Source organism: Littorina saxatilis, linkage group LG16, assembly GCF_037325665.1.
Source record: "Littorina saxatilis isolate snail1 linkage group LG16, US_GU_Lsax_2.0, whole genome shotgun sequence".
Classification (NCBI taxonomy): domain Eukaryota; kingdom Metazoa; phylum Mollusca; class Gastropoda; order Littorinimorpha; family Littorinidae; genus Littorina; species Littorina saxatilis.
This window is the reverse complement of record NC_090260.1, coordinates 54,903,297-54,923,789: the sequence shown is the minus strand read 5'-3', so window position 1 is coordinate 54,923,789 and position 20,493 is coordinate 54,903,297. Positions and strand designations below refer to the sequence as shown.

The 20,493-nt window shown below is 41.6% G+C and overlaps 1 protein-coding gene and 2 long non-coding RNA genes across 3 annotated transcripts in view; 2 read left to right on the top strand and 1 right to left on the bottom strand.

Moving 5' to 3' along the window:
- LOC138951265 (uncharacterized) overlaps window positions 1–20,493 on the top strand; it is a 68,493-nt gene that overhangs the window by 5,767 nt on the left and 42,233 nt on the right. The gene's annotated exons all lie outside the window — the stretch shown is intronic.
- LOC138951264 (uncharacterized) lies at window positions 2,127–9,728 on the top strand. Its single transcript, XR_011451083.1, has 5 exons — window positions 2,127–2,287; window positions 3,988–4,151; window positions 4,680–4,753; window positions 6,817–6,932; window positions 7,503–9,728. It is a non-coding gene; the product is annotated as an uncharacterized lncRNA (long non-coding RNA).
- LOC138951263 (KRAB-A domain-containing protein 2-like) lies at window positions 12,146–16,019 on the bottom strand. The gene is made up of 2 exons (XM_070322903.1): window positions 15,064–16,019; window positions 12,146–14,365 (listed from the first exon to the last, which is right to left on the bottom strand). The coding sequence occupies exons 1-2, from the start codon at window positions 15,225–15,227 to the stop codon at window positions 12,565–12,567; spliced, it is 1,965 nt and encodes a 654-aa protein (XP_070179004.1). The 5' UTR covers window positions 15,228–16,019; the 3' UTR covers window positions 12,146–12,564.

Genomic DNA, 20,493 nt, shown 5'->3' with positions numbered 1-20,493 from the left:
TCAGAAGTATTTTGTTCGTCGGTTCGTGTCTGGTGCGTGTGGTTTGAATGCCGTCCTGTCAAATGTCTTTTAAAAACACATTCACGGTAACATCTTCGACGCAGACACAGACAGTTAGGAAGGGCTCCTAATATGGACCACTTTTTGTTTCATGCTGATAACTAGCTTGTTTTCTTGCGAAGAAGTTTTATTTTGTGTTTGGTAGTCCTTTTCTCTTAGGTTAACCGTTAGGCCTTATTAGAGTGAAATAGCTTTGATAAACATTCAACAAAAATTAAATACAGACAAAATCACAAATGGTCCATAATAGGAGCCTGGGCGCCTAATATGGATCAGTGAAGCGGCCTTCACAAATCACTGTAAAAAGCCCCCTATACTTCAAAATAACATGATACAACTTAGTGTACAAGTCAGTCTAATTCAAATATGCTTTAGATTGATCTGTTTCGGGTTGATGAGAGCATTATTTGAAGCACACCAGGAAACTAAAGAAGCTTATCAAAAACAGAGTGAAAATAAGTGAAATTATCAACTTCCACGAAAAGAAGACTTTTTTTTTTAAATCTCGAGGACTAGTTATAGGTTATTTCCAGCAAGCTTCTTAATGAATTATTGAAAATAGCTTTTAGCTTTTTTTTCTCGATTTGTTGAAGGCGGTCCATATTAGGGGACTCGCACATACTTTGAGATCTTGCTAATATTTTTTGTTTGCACGGTAAAAACTCGGGGTCAACCCTGCTAAAATGTAACAAATGCGGTCTTAGCTGTCATATATAGCAATTTTTGTGTGATAAAAGCTTTGGCTGTGGACAGAAACGAGTCCGTTTTCGGCGGCAAAGCCGTTTAGAGTGAACGCTGCCAAACTGAGTGAAAAAAAGAGAAAAAGCCTAACGGTTTTGAGATTTGTGTTTCTGCAATACAGCGAACAAAACTTTTTTGAGCGCTCAAGCGCCGTTAGTTTTTCAGAACAGGAGGTGGTCCATATTAGGAGCCGGTCCATATTAGGAGCTACGTGAAGCTACCACCGCTCGGCTTTACACACACACACACACTTTTAATTAGTTGCTTTTGGCAGCGCACACGGCCTCATCATCTGAACTTGAAACAAGATCGCGTAAGGCGAAAATACAATATTTAGTCAAGTAGCTGTCGAACTCACAGAATGAAACTGAACGCAATGCCATTTTTCAGCAAGACCGTATACTCGTAGCATCGTCAGTCCACCGCTCATGGCAAAGGCAGTGAAATTGACAAGAAGAGCGGGGTAGCAGTTGCGCTAAGAAAGATAGCACGCTTTTCAGTCTGTACCTCTCTTTGTTTTAACTTTCTGAGCGTGTTTTTAATCCAAACATATCATATCTATATGTTTTTGGAATCAGGAACCGACAAGGAATAAGATGAAAGTGTTTTTAAATTGATTTGGACCGAATTTAATTTTGATAATAATTTTTATATATTTAATTTTCAGAGCTTGTTTTTAATCCGAATATAACATATTTATATGTTTTTGGAATCAGCAAATGATGGAGAATAAGATAAACGTAAATTTGGATCGTTTTATAATTTTTTTTTTTTTTTTACAATTTTCAGATTTTTAATGACCAAAGTCATTAATTAATTTTTAAGCCACCACGCTGAAATGCAATACCGAAGTCCGGGCTTCGTCGAAGATTACTTGACCAAAATTTCAACCAATTTGGTTGAAAAATGAGGGCGTGACAGTGCCGCCTCAACTTTCACGAAAAGCCGGATATGACGTCATCAAAGACATTTATCCAAAAAATGAAAAAAACCGTTCGGGGATTTCATACCCAGGAACTCTCATGTCAAATTTCATAAAGATCGGTACAGTAGTTTAGTCTGAATCGCTCTACACACACACACAGACACACACACGCGCACACGCACATACACCACGACCCTCGTTTCGATTCCCCCTCGATGTTAAAATATTTAGTCAAAACTTGACTAAATATAACAACTACAAAACACAACAACGTACAACAACAGCATGGTTGTGCCTGTCGGGTTATCAGTCACCATAAGGTGCCTGTACTTGTCAGTCTCTCTTTTTAGATCAGTGCCAGTGGCCTGTGCCGGCGATAGTTTGGTAACGTCGCGCAGACCGCGCATGCGCCATGTACAGTAAACTGTTATCACAAATGGCGGATAAATCTAACTCGTGCAAAGAAACGTTTCAAAACCAAGCTTTATGGACGTTTTTATGACTACGTACTCCAGCAGACATCAACTTGAGGTCGACGTGTGTGGGGTTTGCTCAAAATACGTAAGTATTCGTCAGCCGTTTGGCTTCTCGAATTAAGTTTCAACTTTGTCTCTGTCTCGAACCACAGGCGGAAGGTATTCACTCAATCACTGGACCACAACTTCCTTATTATGTACAGTGTTTGGTATTGAGTATGAAAGTAGTCTGGTGGTCCAGTGGACGATACCTTTCGCCTGTGCTCGAACCAAATACTAAGCTTACCAGTTACCACACTGTCATACTTATAGTCATAGTGATAGCACTGATACATTTGTACAGGTAAACATGGCTGTTTGCTGAAAATCAGTCTTTGTGAAAAATTGCAATGATGTCTCTGAAGTTTGATTCAGTCCCTAATTCATTCAGTGATTCATTTTGATGGGACGTCAACCCATGGTGAGACTAATAATGATATTTGATCGTATTCTGCCAGTGCCATTGCCAACTGCCATTGTTGTTCTTGTGTGCACTAATTAGTAATTTACTAGCAATAGGAGTTCGAGTTCTACTATAGTAGTATTTTACTAAATCATTACTACTAGTACTAAATACTACTGCTACTACTAGCTTTAAACAAGCTATGGTTTGAATGACCAGCTAAATGCTAATAGTTAATAAGTACATTATTTTTGCATCAGCGAGGTATACATAAATTTAACGAAGTGGATTCACAGCGCGCGTCGCGTTGTGCAGCGTTGCGATTTACAACGCGCTGCACTACGAGGAACGCTGCGATTCACGACGCGCGATGTATTCTGCCGATACATTTCCTTCACAATCGCAAAGTTTACAACAGCTACATCTATCTGATCTATTTGAGAAATAAAACTGTCAATAAAACGAAAAACAGAGCTGAGCCATTCTCTCTCTCTCACTCTTTCAACTGAATTCACCAGTATATCGCCGCGTCGATGTAAAAACGTGCCTACCTCTGCTGAACAATCCTTCTCATTGCGGTCAATGCGCATGCGCCAATCTTGGACTTACAAAAATGCGACCCTTTGACCGATCGAACCATGGGTTAGGGTAAGGCTAAGGGTTAGGTTGTTCACGACCTGATTAATCTCCCCATGTTAGCGCATGCGCATTGACCGCAATGAGAAGGATTGTTCAGGCAGAGTTTTCAGTTTGTGACACCGACCTTGAATACTTGGCAGTCATACTCATACTCATATCACTACATGTCATTGCAATGGCTTCTACTATATATGGAAAGGAGCTGAGTTTTTAAACTGGGATGACGTTTTTAAACAATTATCCGAGTACAGTGCCGCGGAACTGTTAATCGGTGTCACACCAGTTTAACACTTCAGCAGCCATTTTGGAATTCGCGCATGCGCAGATCATTTTTTCAGCGTGGGTTTTTTTCCAGTTGATTTGAACGCGTATATATATATATATATATTCAGTCTGCATAAAGTGCAATTTTGTAGTCTTGCAGCCCTGAAGTTGCTTTCAAAGAAAGACTGTAAAATGTTGCTGATAATCATGCATACATGTACAAAAATAAAGCGCATCAACAATCTGCGCTGGTGAGAGCAATAGCCGCGCTCTGGGAATCGCTGCGCTGCACAACGTGCCGCGCTCTGTGAATTGCCGCGCTGCACAGCGCGCTGCGCTCTGTGAATCGCTTGCCTAAATTTAAATATTTTATTAAAAAAATACCGCATGGTTTTGCTTGACCAAATCATTTATCAGCTAACAATATGCTTTTATTTCAGTTGGACCTGACTTGAGCATGGTTCCGTTGTCTCCGCAACAACAGATTGGTTACTCAAGAATTGCAGGCATGTCCAGTTTGCAGCATGTGCAGGCTGACCCCGCTGAGTGTGAAGATCTGATGGCTGATCTAGACACAACATAAGCTGCTTGACACTATTCCAAGGTAAGCAAGAAGCTTTGAAAATAGTTACTTAAGTGTTACTTAGTAAGTGTACATTTTTGTGGGTGAACCATCGGTAACCGTCCCCGTCCCCCCCCCCCCCCCCCCCCACCCCTCGACACCCACACATACAAACACGCACACAAACTTGGGTTTGTACTACAACTATTAGTATTAACTACTCTTCATAAATGAGTTATGTAATTCATCAGAGGTTTGAAGTCATTATGGTTTTGCAAATTAGTAAGAGACTATGTGGGTGCATGGATTCAGTAATGCGCAATTAATACATGCAATACTCCTGCTGGTGAGTTCACTACAAACAGGTACTACATTAGAACTGATCTATGTTATTTGTTAATGAGGATGATTAATCGTAATCTCACTGTCAAACTGTCATGATACTATTGCCATTGACAGTGCTAGATCACTTCATAAAGTTATTTTAGTAAGTAATCATATGATATTGATAATTTTGATAAAGTGATTTACTGACGGTGACAATGACATGTTATCTTCATACTATTCCAGGTACAAGATGCTAAACGTGCAGATATCAAGGGCTTGGGATTTCGGCTCCTGGAGATGCTACTTGTAACTCTTTTGTGAGTACCGATGTATACTGGGTGTTTTCTCAGTTTTTGTCCGCTGTCAGTGTGAGATTTATATTGTGGTACAGTGGAACCCCCCTGTTAAGACCCCCCAATTTAAGACTCCCTCCTTTTAAAGACCTTGTTTTCTCAGACTTTCTGTTCACAACCTCTGTAAAATTACCCCCCTTTTAAGACTCCCTCCTTTTTAAGACTGAATTTTCTCAGATTATTGTAGGTCTTAAAAGGGGTGTTCCACTGTATAACCTGTTTTTCTAGTTTCATGGTTTAGCCACGACTCACTTTGAATGAGGGTCATCTGCCAGGCATTTAGCTGATTATCTGATAGTGATAAGTGATATTTATTAATTTGCTATTTATAAATTACAGTTGCAGTAAACTAACACTGTCGCACAAAGTATGTGACTTTAAAAAAAGATTTGTTTGTAATCATGTGAGCTCTGTCCACTAGATGATGGAGAAGGGAATTTTTCCAGTTGAGTCTGCAACATGGATTTTTCTCTCTCAGGATAACAAATACAGCAGGGTTCGTACAGGTCATGGAAAACCTGGAAAGTCATGGAATTTGATTTTTAATTTTCCAGGCCTGGAAAGTCATGGAATTTCAATTCAAGTCATGGAAAGTCATGGAATTTAAAAAAAATAAAAAAGAAAGAAAAATTAACCTTTAGCACGCCAGCGGCGATTTTCGTTGCCCAGCCATTCCACCACCCCCCCCCCCCCCCCCCCCCCCCCCCCCCCCGCGATTTGCGTCTCCAGCACAAGGCTTGTTCGTATGACCAACTTCTCGTTCATATTTGCATACGAGAATAACGGTATTTTTAACGGCACTTGAGCCAAAGCGAGGCTCACTTGCTTCCGTTATCTCGTCGTGTCGTCTGCGCTGCATTTGAGTCGGTTTCGTCGAAGTTTTTGAGTCACTTGAGAAAATGTGACTCTATGTAATCGGTCAGTGTTAGTCTGTCCGGCCGGCCGGCCGTCCGTAGACACCACCTTAACGTTGGACTTTTCTCGGAAACTATCAAAGCGATCGGGCTCATATTTTGTTTAGTCGTGACCTCCAATGACCTCTACACTTTAACGATGGTTTCGTTGACCTTTGACCTTTTTCAAGGTCACAGGTCAGCGTCAAAGGAAAAATTAGACATTTTATATCTTTGACAAAGTTCATCGGATGTGATTGAAACTTTGTAGGATTATTCTTTACATCAAAGTATTTACATCTGTAGCCTTTTACGAACGTTATCAGAAAAACAAGGGAGATAGCTAGCCTTTTCTGTTCGGCAACACACAACTTAACGTTGGGCTTTTCTCGGAAACTATAAAAGTGACCGGGCTCAAATTTTATGTGAACGTGACTCATTGTGTTGTGAATAGCAATTTCTTCCTGTCCATCTGATGCCTCATATAATATTCAGAACTGCGAAAGTGACTCGATCGAGCGTTTGCTCTTCTTGTTTGTTTTTGCATCGATAAAGTACTTTAGCGCTTCGACAAGCAAGATGGAGGATGATGAGTTTGAAACTTTCTTTCAGTTGTTTCTTGACAACAAAAAGTATGCGGAATTGGAACGAATTACCGAGGAAGATCTTCGCAATGAACTGTGTATCGCGGTGAAAAAAATGACAGTTCGTCAAGTCACAGTGACGGTTACGAAACAGAATTTACGAAAGTGCAGATGGATACAAACAGTGGCTGGTCCAGTTTAGTGAAATGACAGGACCAGCAAACATTACCGATAATCTGACTGCCTAGCAAATGCTTGACTTGCTTGTCGAAGAGACACTGCGTAGAAACTGACTCAAATTCAGTGCAAAGCAAGCCAGTGTCAAAACTGGCAGTGACAAGACGTAAAAAGTTTGCGTGTTCGGAAATGGCGACCTGTGGATCTAGTCATGGAAAATGTTATTGAGGCTCATGAAAAAGTCATGGAATTTTGTTTCTAAAAAGCAGTGGGGACCCTGTACAGTATGGAAGGAAAAATTTAGGGTTGGTGTGGCGATAACAATAAAGATATGTCATAGTGACTTGACTAATTGATTTGAATTCTGCTGCAGGTCAGTCGCCCCCCACCTCCTGCTTTGCCTACTACAACTTCGAGGAAATACGACAGGACACCCTTCAGCTTGCTGCACCATGGTGTCTCTTGGAGAACAGCAAGGAACAGATACAGGTGGGGTCGGTTGGGATACCGTAAACAGACTATTTTGTTTTGTTGGCCTTAGCATAGAGTCTGGGGATGTGAGATGTGCATGATGTGTTGTTTGAATCTGACAGTGATTGTATGAATTTTTTATACATGTATTGTTGTCACGCGCTTTGAACTTCTGATAAGGCGCTTTATAAATGCCCGTTATTATTATTATTATTATTATTATAAATAGATACACACTTGTAAACTTATGTTAGTTTTCACACGTGAGCATGAAGGAATGTGCCTTTATGAGGAATGTATAGTGGCTTGCAATATTGAATTTGAGGGATGTTTGCAGTTATATAATATATTAGCACAGCTCAGTTTTCTTGAGGGTTCCATGAGAACAGTGAAATTCTCCTTTGAGGACTGAAAAATATCTTGGATAATTGGTCTTAATTGGAGGGGGGGGGGGGGGGGGGTTTAAAAAATAAGTACATTCACATGTGTTTTTCATTTTCACTGTGTTAAGGTGGGGAGGTCCTTCTCTACTTCTTTCTTTGTTTTCCCATTGACATATTTTTGTTCTTGTCTATATTTTTTACATAGGTTCACCATTAGTCCTCATCCCCAGCCGACTGTTTCCGCTGAAGCCGTGAAGGATACTTCTTCATGTAGGCGTGGACATCTTTTTCGTCGCCATGCAAGGCTTCCAGTACCATATAATTTTGTGAATACTCTGGGGACCTGTCATCGACTTTGGAAGGACGCTTTATTTTATAACACTTTGTACCCCATCTTTGTTGACCAAGATTTTTTAAGCCGAGACCAGCTGTGCTGCAGCAGGTCACTCAGATTTGTAGAAAACTGTGTATCAACAGGCTAGAATGCTGACGTTAGATCAACGTTACAGGAAGCGACTGAAGCTAACCGTCTAGGCAGGATGCGGATATGTGCCGAATGAGAACAGATGCAATGTACATAGTGACTGTGTGTACAGATATATATATATATCCATACCTGAACTTTGTTAGATAAATTATCAATCAATCAATCAATATGAGGCTTATAGTTATATCACGCGTATTCCGTGGGTACAGTTCTAAGCGCAGGGATTTTGTTTTGATTTTTTTTTTATGCAATTTATATCGCGCACATATTCAAGGCGCAGGGATTTATTTATGTCGTGTGAGATGGAATTTTTTTACACAATACATCACGCATTCACATCGGCCAGCAGATCGCAGCTATTTCGGCGCATATCCTACTTTTCACGGCCTATTATTCCAAGTCACACGGGTATTTGGTGGACATTTTTAGCTATGCCTATACAATTTTGCCCGTCGCGATATAACCTTCGTGGTTGAAAACGACGTTAAACACCAAATAAAGAAAGAATACAATTTTGCCAGGAAAGACCGTTTTGTCAATCGTGGGATCTTTAACGTGCACCCCCAATGTAGTGTACACGAAGGGACCTCGGTTTTTTGGCTCATCCGAAAGACTAGCACTTGAACCCACCACCTAGGTTAGGAAAGGGGGGAGAAATAAATAGCGGCCTGACCCAGGGTCGAACACGCAACCTCTCGATTCCGAGCGCAAGTGCGTTACCACTCGGCCACCCATGCCGGTTGTTATGATCGCCACATTTTAGGTCCCCCCCTCCCCCCCTTTTCAAACTTCCCCGCTTTTAAGACCTTACGTTTTTGGATTTTCTGTTCACAACCTGTTGTGCATTTACCTACATATTAAGCAGTGTTTCTTGTATAGAATATAGTCAATGTTTGTAAAGATTTTAGTCAAGCAGTATGTAAGAAATGTTAAGTCCTTTGTACTGGAAACTTGCATTCTCCCAGTAAGGTCATATATTGTACTACGTTGCAAGCCCCTGGAGCAGTTTTTTGAGTCACTTGAGAAAATGTGACTATGTAATCGGTCAGTGTTAGTCTGTCCGGCCGGCCGGCCGTCCGACCGGCCGTCCGTAGACACCACCTTAACGTTGGACTTTTCTCGAAAACTATCAAAGCGATCGGGCTCATATTTTGTTTAGTCGTGACCTCCAATGACCTCTACACTTTAACGATGGTTTCGTTGACCTTTGACCTTTTTCAAGGTCACAGGTCAGCGTCAAAGGAAAAATTAGACATTTTATATCTTTGACAAAGTTCATCGGATGTGATTGAAACTTTGTAGGATTATTCTTTACATCAAAGTATTTACATCTGTAGCCTTTTACGAACGTTATCAGAAAAACAAGGGAGATAACTAGCCTTTTCTGTTCGGCAACACACAACTTAACGTTGGGCTTTTCTCGGAAACTATAAAAGTGACCGGGCTCAAATTTTATGTGAACGTGACTCATTGTGTTGTGAATAGCAATTTCTTCCTGTCCATCTGATGCCTCATATAATATTCAGAACTGCGAAAGTGACTCGATCGAGCGTTTGCTCTTCTTGTTGATTAGTGCTTTTGTGAACAAGAAACAATTGACAAGTGGCACTATCCCATCTTCCCCCTTTCCTCTATCCCATCTCCCCCTTTTCCTGTCGCAATATAACCTTGAATGGTTGAAAACGACGTTAAACAACAAATAAAGAAAGAAAAGAATTCATCAACGAGTGATTACTGCCTCACCATAGCAGTTAGGCCAGTCTTACTAACTCTTACTTTTATTAATGTGCCGTGATGCAAAGACGTTGAGCAGTTTTCAGATGTTTATGAATCTAGGGCTTTCAAAATTTACTGACATGTTGGACTCCATGACATCCAAACATGAAGTTCAGTTACCCCTTTTCAACTTTGAAGGTCACATTGTAGGCGAATTTTTAGCAAAAAGTTGGAACATTGGTGTGACTGTTCTTACTCACAAGGGAAGTGATTTAGTTATTTGCTGATTTTTATTTTGTATGGCCTTCTTTCACCCATTTAATCATTCATAAATGTTCATACCCAAGGGAAGTAATTCACATATATATCTATGGCCAATGTTTTCACAGGGCAGGGTTCGTACAGAGTCCTTGAACCCTGGAAAACTCCTTGAAAATTGGAAAACCTTTTCCAGGCCTTGAAAAGTGCTTGAAAATAGAGTTTTGTTAAATAGTCATTGAAAAGTACTTGATTTTTCCAAATTGTTGCCTATACCCCAGTAAACATTTATGGTGCGCCGCGCATGCATTCACCGTCGCTTGGGCGATCCCACCTGCGCGGACATACGCCGCGGAGACTACGCGCCGGTGCATTTAAATTCTAGGTTACACCATCGCCACTGTCAATGCGCCATACCGACGCCGCGCAGTTCCAAAATGCGGGTGTATTTGTTTTGCTTGGTTTTTGTTGTTGTTGGTTTGTTTGTTTGTTAATTTTGTTTTCACGTAGAGCCGAAAGGTACATCGGATTGTGGGTTGGTCGTGCAGACGGTAGGAAAAAAACCCAGCTTTAAAATGTGAAAAAGTCCAAATATAGCTATTTCTTTAATTTAATTCGGCGGCTAAACGGCTCAAGCGATTTCAAAATCCTTTTAAGACAGTATCATGCTATTGAAGGGGTACACTAAAAAAAAATTGGCAAAACAATATCTGGCCCCTTACGGCAAGCAGCTTGATTTCCCCAAAACGTTTCACGAGAGCGGCGTCCTAACCGTAAGAGCTAGCGCCTGCGGATTTTTTGTGAACGAAGAGGGGGGGAATGTGCTTATGAAAATCAAATTTTCGAGAGCCTATAGGTCTTGGTTTTTTTTTAAATGAATTTAGTGGGGGGCGTCGGAAAAGATCTGTTTTCAAATGTAAACACAGTACGGATAAAATAATAAGAAGATATATAGATCTGTTTAACCAATCACAATGGAACTCCAAAATATTCCATAGATTTGTTTACTTAATTTTTGACTCACATGCGAAGCAAAAGTGAGTCTATGTACTCACCCGAGTCGTCCGTCCGTCCGTCCGTCCGTCCGGACGTCCGTCCGTCCGGACGTCCGTCCGGAAAACTTTAACGTTGGATATTTCTTGGACACTATTCAGTCTATCAGTACCAAATTTGGCAAGATGGTGTATGATGACAAGGCCCCAAAAAACATACATAGCATCTTGACCTTGCTTCAAGGTCAAGGTCGCAGGGGCCATAAATGTTGCCTAAAAAACAGCTATTTTTCACATTTTTCACATTTTCTCTGAAGTTTTTGAGATTGAATACCTCACCTATATATGATATATAGGGCAAAGTAAGCCCCATCTTTTGATACCAGTTTGGTTTACCTTGCTTCAAGGTCAAGGTCACAGGAGCTCTTCAAAGTTGGATTGTATACATATTTTGAAGTGACCTTGACCCTGAACTATGGAAGATAACTGTTTCAAACTTAAAAATTATGTGGGGCACATGTTATGCTTTCATCATGAGACACATTTGGTCACATATGATCAAGGTCAAGGTCACTTTGACCCTTATGAAATGTGACCAAAATAAGGTAGTGAACCACTAAAAGTGACCATATCTCATGGTAGAAAGAGCCAATAAGCACCATTGTACTTCCTATGTCTTGAATTAACAGCTTTGTGTTGCATGACCTTGGATGACCTTTGGTAGGAAAAATGTGTAAAGCAGTTCTTAGTGTATGATGTCATTGCTAGGTTTAGGTCAAGCATGTGAGTCGTATGGGCTTTGCCCTTCTTGTTAAAAGATAAGTTCGAAACATTATCATCTGATAAGTCGCCGCATAACCTTATAGGTTCCAGCGACTAGATATTCCTGATCCTGTTCCCCGGGTTTTCGAACCAAGGGCGGCAACTGTGCAACCATAGACATGTACGTCATCATGATCTCCCCTTATTATGCGTTATTCATCGTCAATAATTTGACCGTCTTGGTGAAATGGTAAGATATATCTCTATGTTTTTTACATGTAAAAATACAGTTATAGCAGTTATGTACAAAAATAAGCAGCATATGCTCTTTTCGCCAAAGTAAAGTCTTTTTTTCTTTTGGTTTCTTACATGTGTCACAGCACACCGCAAGCATTTAGGCGAATAGCAAGTGAGTGGTATATATGTTACAGGCAAGTTGGGAAACCAGGCATTTCCGGAAATGACTACCGAAAAGTAGTCATTTACGGAAATGACTGATTCACTCGGTCATTTCAGGAAATGCCTAAAGTTTAGCTGGATATTTTAGTCATTTCCAGTAATGACTGAAATTAGCTGTTAGGCATTTCCAGAAATGCCTGACACACAAACTCTTGATCAATCAAAACGCACGCACGCACGTGTACAATAAGAATGAAAAGGGTTATAAATATGTACCAGATTTTAATGTTATTATCTGTCAGATTAAAAGGTAGATAAAAGAATAATAACAAAATGAAATACTAAAATACACACATTTTCATGTAGATTTGAGTGTTAATTACTCTTCTGTTCATTTGTTTTTGCATGCCAGGCTTTAGTGGCATAATGCTTTACGTTCAGAGCATTTGCACTGTGCACTTTAGGAATGGAAATGGTTATAAATATGTGCAAGAATTTAAAATGTAGATAAAATGTAGAGCAATGAATAAAACACACACACACACCAACACACACACACACACACACACACACATACACCAACACACACACACACACACACACACACACACACACACATACACACATAGTTTGAGTACCAGGCATTCTTCTGTTCATTTGTTTTTGCATGTCAGGCTTTGGTGGCAACGACTGTTGCAGAGTACTTTACGTTTGAAGCATTTACACCTATTTGTTTGACACTTTTTCCCCCCAGAGCAGTTGCATTTGGTAAAGCCCTGTCCTCCACTCAAGGAATTTTGAACAACTGCCTCGCGGACACTGACCTGTTTGTCACATTTTACATCTTGCTCTGTCAAGAGTTTCTGTGCGCAGAGTTCAAATTCATTTCTAGTGAAAGATCCTTTCAGTACCCCGCTTCTTGTTGCAATTTTATACAGGTCGTTTTCAGTCTTGTGCAGAATAATTCCCAGAATGTTTCTGGGATCTCCTCGACCCCTGTCGACCAGGGGAACGGGCACTGCCACGTTGTCTCCAGGTTGTCCCGGGCATAGCTCTATTCTGCTACGCTTTATCATTCGCTCTGCCTGCCCCTTCTGGCATTCTCGGCTGGCCTCCCGTTGACGATTGATACTTAGTTGCCGTTTGTTGAGCAAGCGAAGTTCATTATTTTCAGTATGCAGGACTCCTTCGCCACCATTTGATAGTTCCTGTAGAATGGCAGTGGCAGTGGCATCAGTCATTGACGGTTCACCTTGGACTGTTTCGACGACTCCTTCCCCACCATTTGATAGTTCATGTAGAATGGCAGTGGCAGTGGCATCAGTCATTGACGGTTCACATTGGACTGTTTCGACGACTCCTTCACCACCATTTGATAGTTCTTCCTGTAGAATGGCAGTGACATTAGTCATTGTCAGTTCATCTTGGACTATTTCGAATGCTCTGTCGATGACTGCTGCATCACCATTTGAAAGTTCCTGTAGAGTGGCACCAGCACTGGTTGATTCTTCATGGACCTGCACAGAGACACTTGTTATATTGATGTCCAAATCTGAACCTGCTGACTCCGGATTGCTTGCGTTATCAGCATTACTTGACCAGCCTACTCTTTCTCGAAGGTCCTCTTCTGTTTGCATTTCATCAATCAGGGCCTCTGGCAGCCACGTGGAAGACAGCCCAACTCTGGGCTCGACGCCAAACATGGCTCTGTACGGGGATCTTTTCAATCCTGAATGGTAGGCTCGGTTTTTCATGAACTGCACGAACTTTAGACCCAATGACCAACGCGTTGTTTGGTGATCCGACATCCAAGCAGTCAGCATGTCCTTGATGTCACCGTTGGCCCTCTCTACAGAGCCTTGTGACTGAGGATGACGAGGTTTTCCATGAACGAGTTTTAATTCTGGCCACAGATCTCGTAGTTCTCTGATGACAACTGCAGTGAACTCGCTTCCATTGTCCGATTGAAGGATCACTGGAGCCCCGAAAAGAGTAAAAATGTCCACGAGCTGAAGGGCTACTTGGCACGCCCTTTTTGATGTCAGCGGTCGCAAGACTACAAATTTGGTGAGGTGATCTTGATAGACCATAATCCATTTGTAGCCGCCATCCTCCATCGACTGGTAGTCCACAAGGTCCACTTGGCTTCTGGAATTGAATTCCTCTGTGAGAATAGGTCGCACGACGACACCTTTGGTTTTCTGTCGCTTTTGTTTCTCCTGGCACACGAGGCAATAAGACTTAAACAGTTCTACACTGTCTCTTTGGATATTGGCAAATTTCTTTTCCAGTTCCTTCAGCATCCTATCGCGCCCTCCGTGACCGGTGGCGATGTGTGCAGTCTTGATGGTGTCGTAGGTATCTTCAAGGGTGACAAAGAAGATCGGGGCTTCATCAGGTGAGGATCTTTTTCGGATCAGCTTGTCATTTGGACCGCACTGCAGCACCTCATACCTTTAGAATAAAAACGCACTATCAATAAACAAAACAGAGAGAGAGTGAGAGAGAGAGAGGGAGATAGACAGAGAGAGAGAGAGAGAGAGAGAGAGAGAAAGAGAGAGAGAGGAAGAAAGAGGGAGAGAGAGAGAGGGAGAGAGAGAGAGTGAGAGAGAGAGAGGGAGAGAGAGAGAGAGAGAGAGAGTCAACGAGAGAGAGGGAGAGAGAGAGAGAGGAAGAAAGAGGGAGAGAGAGAGGGAGAGAGAGAGGGAGAGAGAGAGAGAGAAAGGGCAGAGAGAAAGAGAGAGGGAGAGAAAGAGAGAGAAAGAGAGAGAGACAGAGAGGGAGAGAGAGACAGAGAGAGAAAGAGAGAGAGGGAGAGAGAGAGAGGAAGAAAGAGGAAAATGTCTGTGACCAAATGTTTATGTCTCATGCCAATATCTTGCCGCATAAGAGAGAGAGAGAGAGAGAGAGAGAAAGAGAGAGAGGGAGAGAGAGAGAGGAAGAAAGAGGAAAATGTCTGTGACCAAATGTTTATGTCTCATGCCAATATCTTGCCGCATAAGAGAGAGAGAGAGAGAGAGAGAGAGAGAGAGAGAGAGAGAGAGAGAGAGAAAGAGAGAGAGAGTAGGAGTATGAAGACACAAGTTAAAAAAAAAGAGGGAGAGAGAGAGAGAGAGAGAGAGAGAGAGAGAGAGAGAGAGAGAGATACTAACCTCTTCATCAGTTTGTACTGGCGTGATGTTTTGGTTGTCGATGACACCTGTGCTGTCTTGAGGTCGTTGATCATGGTAAAGTAGCAATCCTTTGGTAACAAATAGTTCTTATTTTTGGCATATCTTTCAAAAAGACATTTTCGAAAACGATCCTCTACGTCCATAGTGGATGTCTGTTCAAACTGTGTGCAGCAACTAAGTTCAGAAACTAACTCGCCAAGTTTGGAGAACAGTATTCACGAGCCCAAGTAAATTAAATACATAACCGCCCATAAAAAGTAAAAAAAAAAACACACACACACGATTATTTAAACACAAATCTTATTCAGTTTAGTTTGGAGAACAATATTCACGTGGTTGACAGTTTTGGTCACGATCGCTGGCTTGGCGTGAACACAAATGTCCTAACATTTCTCATTTCACAACCTTTATGACTATGATTCACGTGCCTAGGCATATTCGGTAGTATTCACGAGCCCAAGTAAATTAAATACATAACCGCCCATAAAAAGTAAAAAAAAAAACACACACACACGATTATTTAAACACAAATCTTATTCAGTTTAGTTTGGAGAACAATATTCACGTGGTTGACAGTTTTGGTCACGATCGCTGGCTTGGCGTGAACACAAATGTCCTAACATTTCTCATTTCACAACCTTTATGACTATGATTCACGTGCCTAGGCATATTCGGTAATGTTGACTAAGTAATTTCAGTCATTTCTGTAAATGACTAAAATATCAAGCTCAACTTTAGGCATTTTCGGAAATGACCGAGTGAATCAGTCATTTCCGTAAATGACTACTCTCGTTAGTCATTTCCGGAAATGCCTGGTTTCCCAACTTGCCTGTAACATATATATATTATCAATTGTATAGTAGGTAACGGTGTTAATTACACGTTTTCCATTTGTGTCTGATTATTGTGTGATGCCATGTATGATATTACAATATGTCTTTCAAGTCAACATTGTGTCCAGTTAGATTGCGTACATGCATAGTCATCATACCTCGAATTTTGTTTTACTTCGAATTACTTGGGATGCGCCGCATCGACTTCTAGCATGCATGTCACCTGCTCCAGGCATGGTCACGCGATGGTCAGGCGCACCATATACGCATGCGCCGCGTCGACTAGTGGACGATCATAGTATTGACTGAGGCGCATGCACCAAAGTTCCATGAGGCGCATGCACGGCGCAGGTGTATGGTGCATGCGCGGCGCATGCGCGGCGCACCCAAAATGTTTACTAGGACATTTCGTCAGCAGCTTGTCTTTATTAAAAAAAAAATCTAACCCCCTTTTTTTTTCGTCAAATACAGTACACACATTTTGGGAGAATAAAAGATCGAGTGAAAACGAAAGCAGACGAACTAACTATTATTAGTCACCCGTAGTTGCTTTCCTTCCCGGAAGTTAGCAAGGGAAACAACTACGGAATGACTAATAGTTTGCAGACGCGGAGAACCGCATTAATTTGGGGAAAATCATGTCCTTGAAAAGCATTTATTTGGTCCTGGAAATGTCCTTGAAAACTCCTTGAATTGTATCAGCTCTGCCCTGCAGGAACCCTGACAGGGCATCTGCCCCCCCCCCCCCCCCTCCCAACACACACTCACATGGGCTAAAACTTACATGGCTTTTATGGGTATGACGCTCTTAATCACAAGGGAAGTAATTTACTGATGGTGTGTTTTCATTTCATGTGGCCTTCACCGATTTGAATAATTTATTTTAGCTTATCCAATTATAGTGTGGATGAACACTGTCTCCACTCAAAATAGTCCTTTGCTATTGTACATTGTGAATCAGCATTTTTGTTTTTGTCCTGTTTGAATAAAGTGCAATAATTTTACAACCAAAGTGTTAATGTTAAAGATGTTTACATAATGTGTGAAGGATGATGCATTTGAAAACTAATATTGTTAAATGTCAATTGACCTGTGACAAGTCAGCAAAGTGCAATATCCAAGCATGAAACCCGCACACAATTCCCAAACAACATGCTTTCTTTTCCACAAAATTCCATCCAGGTGAAAACAATTATGTGAACGTCATAACATGGTGTTTTTTTACATTAATAATCAAGCCTAACACCAACTAACATGGTGTTAATAGGCATTTGAGCAAGCTTTAACACCAACATAACATGGAGTTAATAGGCATTTGAGCAATCTTTAACACCAACATAACATGGGGTTTTGCATGTTAAACCAGCAATAACATGATGTTAATCACATTACAAGCAAGCTGTAACACCACCAAAACAAGCAGTTTTGCAAGTTAAGTCTACGATAACATGATGTTACTTGGCGTTAAACCAAAGCTTTAATGCCATCAAAACTTGACATTTTTGCATGTTACAGACATGCTGTAACATGGTTTAACATGATGTTTTGACCGTCGCAAAACGCGCTGAAATTCCAGGCAATTTCGCAGCGATAACTTCAACAAAATCCAATCAAAATCTGGCGTTGTCGTGAACACCAAAATGTGATAAACCCATTGAAACTTGAAGTTTTGTTGGGATTTTGAGTAGTTTTGTAAGATACAAAACGCCACTTTTCGCCCAGTGATCCGACTGATCATGGCAAAGGAGTGAGTGTCAGACCAAGGAGGGTCGTGGTGGAGAAGCTGAGGCACCCTCTACGTACTTGTGGATTCGGCGGCTAGTCAACTGGCGAAAAGCAAACCCGGTCCTCCCTAGGACCTATACTGGCCGGTTAAAAACATATGTACAGGGCTGCGACTTTATGTCGGTTTATTCATCAACGCCTTTATGGCACCCTCTGTCTACAGAGGCATGGGAAGGGGATCAGGTGAGGAGGCCAGAGATGTGTCTCTGTAACCCCCTCTGGGGTGGGGGTGAGAAAAAGAGGATAGGCTATTTACACTGTCATACACAGTCGTTCGCATACTCTCGCACAGCTACAAAGGCCACCCTCCTCCTCCCAAAAGAGACGGACGTCTCAGATATGGTAGGCAGAGGCTGGCTGTCTAATCTAATATATACACCTAAGGTGACACATGGAATATATGAATGTAACGTGGCATTAACTATAAGCCTAGCGCACGGGACACACGCGACCTCGGCCCCGCCGGCGGAAACACGGCAGGTGGGCAGAGGGGGTACATAGTTTCTTATGCTAATTATAATCGTCGCCTATGTGTGGCGCAGGCATTTGGAGGGTATCGGGGTGGGCCCGCCAAGAGCGAGCGTACGGGTACAGACTAGGGTGCGTATGTACTGTTCTGAATCGTCGGTTTTTGTGCCGAAGATTCTGGTTGGGCTGCTAGTCACTGAGGGCGTTCACTGATTGGCCGTACTGGCTAGAGCATTTTGCAGCGAGGAGCTGGCTGTGTACTCATAAAAGTGATAATACAATGTTGTCATTTAGACATGTAAAATGTATTTTTAAAACCATTGCCCAAGCGGCGATGTGTATATTGTTTTGCAGACCCAGTTTAACATGGCTCCACCCTAAATCTTTATGATGATGGAGACATAGTGTAGGTGTGAGATTGAGTGTTTTTATGAGTTGGTGTAGTCTGTGAAAGTGTGTTGAGTGTGGACATGCAGTGAAAATGTGGTTAAAATTTACAAGCTCTCCGCATTTGCAGAGAGGTTTAAAAAGTGTATATGTTACAGTTAATCTGGGCGGGGATATAGCTCAGTTGGTAGCGCGCTGGATTTGTATTCAGTTGGCCGCTGTCAGCGTGAGTTCGATCCCAGGTTCGGCGGAAATTTATTTCATAGAGTCAACTTTGTGTGCAGACTCTCTTCGGTGTCCGAACCTCCCCCCGTGTACACTACATTGGGTGTGCACGTTAAAGATCCCACGATTGACAAAAGGGTCTTTCCTGGCAAAATTGCTTAGGCACAGTTAATAATTGTCTACCTATACCCGTGTGACTTGGAATAATAGGCCGTGACAGGTAAATATGCGCCGAAATGGCTGCAATCTACTGGCCGTATAAAATTTCATCTCACACGGCATCACTGCAGAGCGCCTAGAATACCTGTACCCACAGAATATGCGCGATACAAGACTCATTGATTGATTGATTGATTGCAACCAGGGAATACGTGTATTAACTAAACTATTTTAGGTAATACATGAATTAACTGCGGCCACTAGTCAATACATGTATACCCAGCAAACAATTTTACGTTGTATTCACGTTATATTCAAGTTGGCCTACGTTGGGTTTGCGTTGTGTTTCAAAGTTTTTTTACGTAGATTTGTATGGACGAAATCACGCGGGAATAACGTTGGAAAACAACGTTGCATTTTACGTGACACCAACGTGAATGCAACGTGGAGGTGGATTGTTCGTAAAAACATGACGTGAATTCTACGTTGTCACAACGTGAATTGTTGGTTGTGGTTGTGGTTTGGTTGAAATTGCGTTGCATTTTTAGAGGGCCCCAAAGGGTTTAAAATCGTGATCGTGATTGGCGTTTTTTGACCTTTCTGTGACCGTGATTGCCCAAATTTCCATTTCTGTGATCGTGATGGGACTTTGCCCGTGATCCGTGATGACAAAAAAATCAAGTCTCGTGATCGTGATCGTCATTTGTTTTCGTGATCGTGATGGGCATTATTGCAAAGCATTTTATTTTCAACGTACATTTTTCACAGCTGCATCACTCGATGATCCTCTATTCGTCAAGGTGTTTGTGATCGTGAAAACAAAAATCAAGGTAACTGTGATCGTGAAAGCTAAAATGTCCCTTCCCGTGATCGTGATGATACCCCCCCCCCCCCCCCCCTTTGGGGCCCTCTTTTTACGTAATGTCCACGTGAATGGAACGTAAATTTTAGGTCAAATTTTAGGTCAAGAATTACGTGAATTCTACGTTGACACAACGTGAAAGTTGAGCTTTGGTGCATTTTTCGTGATAAAATTGACGTTAATTACACGTCGACACAACGTGCATTTTTGGTTGTGGTTGCGGTTTGGTTTGATTTCGACGTGAATGCAACGTTGAGAGTGAATGTAGGTTTTGGTAAATGTATATACGCACACACACCAACTTTCACACCCAGTCACAGATCATAAGGATTATTACATGCAACACCATAAACTCAAGATACGATCAACAAATTTATTTCATAACAAAAAAATGCATATTCTGTTGCGGAGAAATTACAAATGCACGCAGCTCAGCAGGGCAACAGCACAGCATATTCAATCGATTTCATTCTTTGTCCTGGTGGTCCTCTTCTCCCAGGCAGTCCTCTATGCGCCTCTTTGATGCTGGTCGCTAAACAAAGCAAAGACAGCACATTGATATTAGTGACACCAGATCGAGCCTCCAAAATGTCTGGAGTAGAAATACACATCTTTTCAACTTAGGTCACTTTTTTGTTACTTTCCACTGCCTACTATGTCTCTGGGTCTACTGCCAACTGAGTGTTGACA

Bases quoted from the DNA above. Each gene is read 5' to 3' on its own strand.
- LOC138951263 (XM_070322903.1), bottom strand. From the start codon at position 15,227: ATGGACGTAGAGGATCGTTTTCGAAAATGTCTTTTTGAAAGATATGCC. The intron at 14,366-15,063 runs GTTAGTATCTCT...TTTATTCTAAAG, and splicing joins CAGTACAAACTGATGAAGAG to GTATGAGGTGCTGCAGTGCG.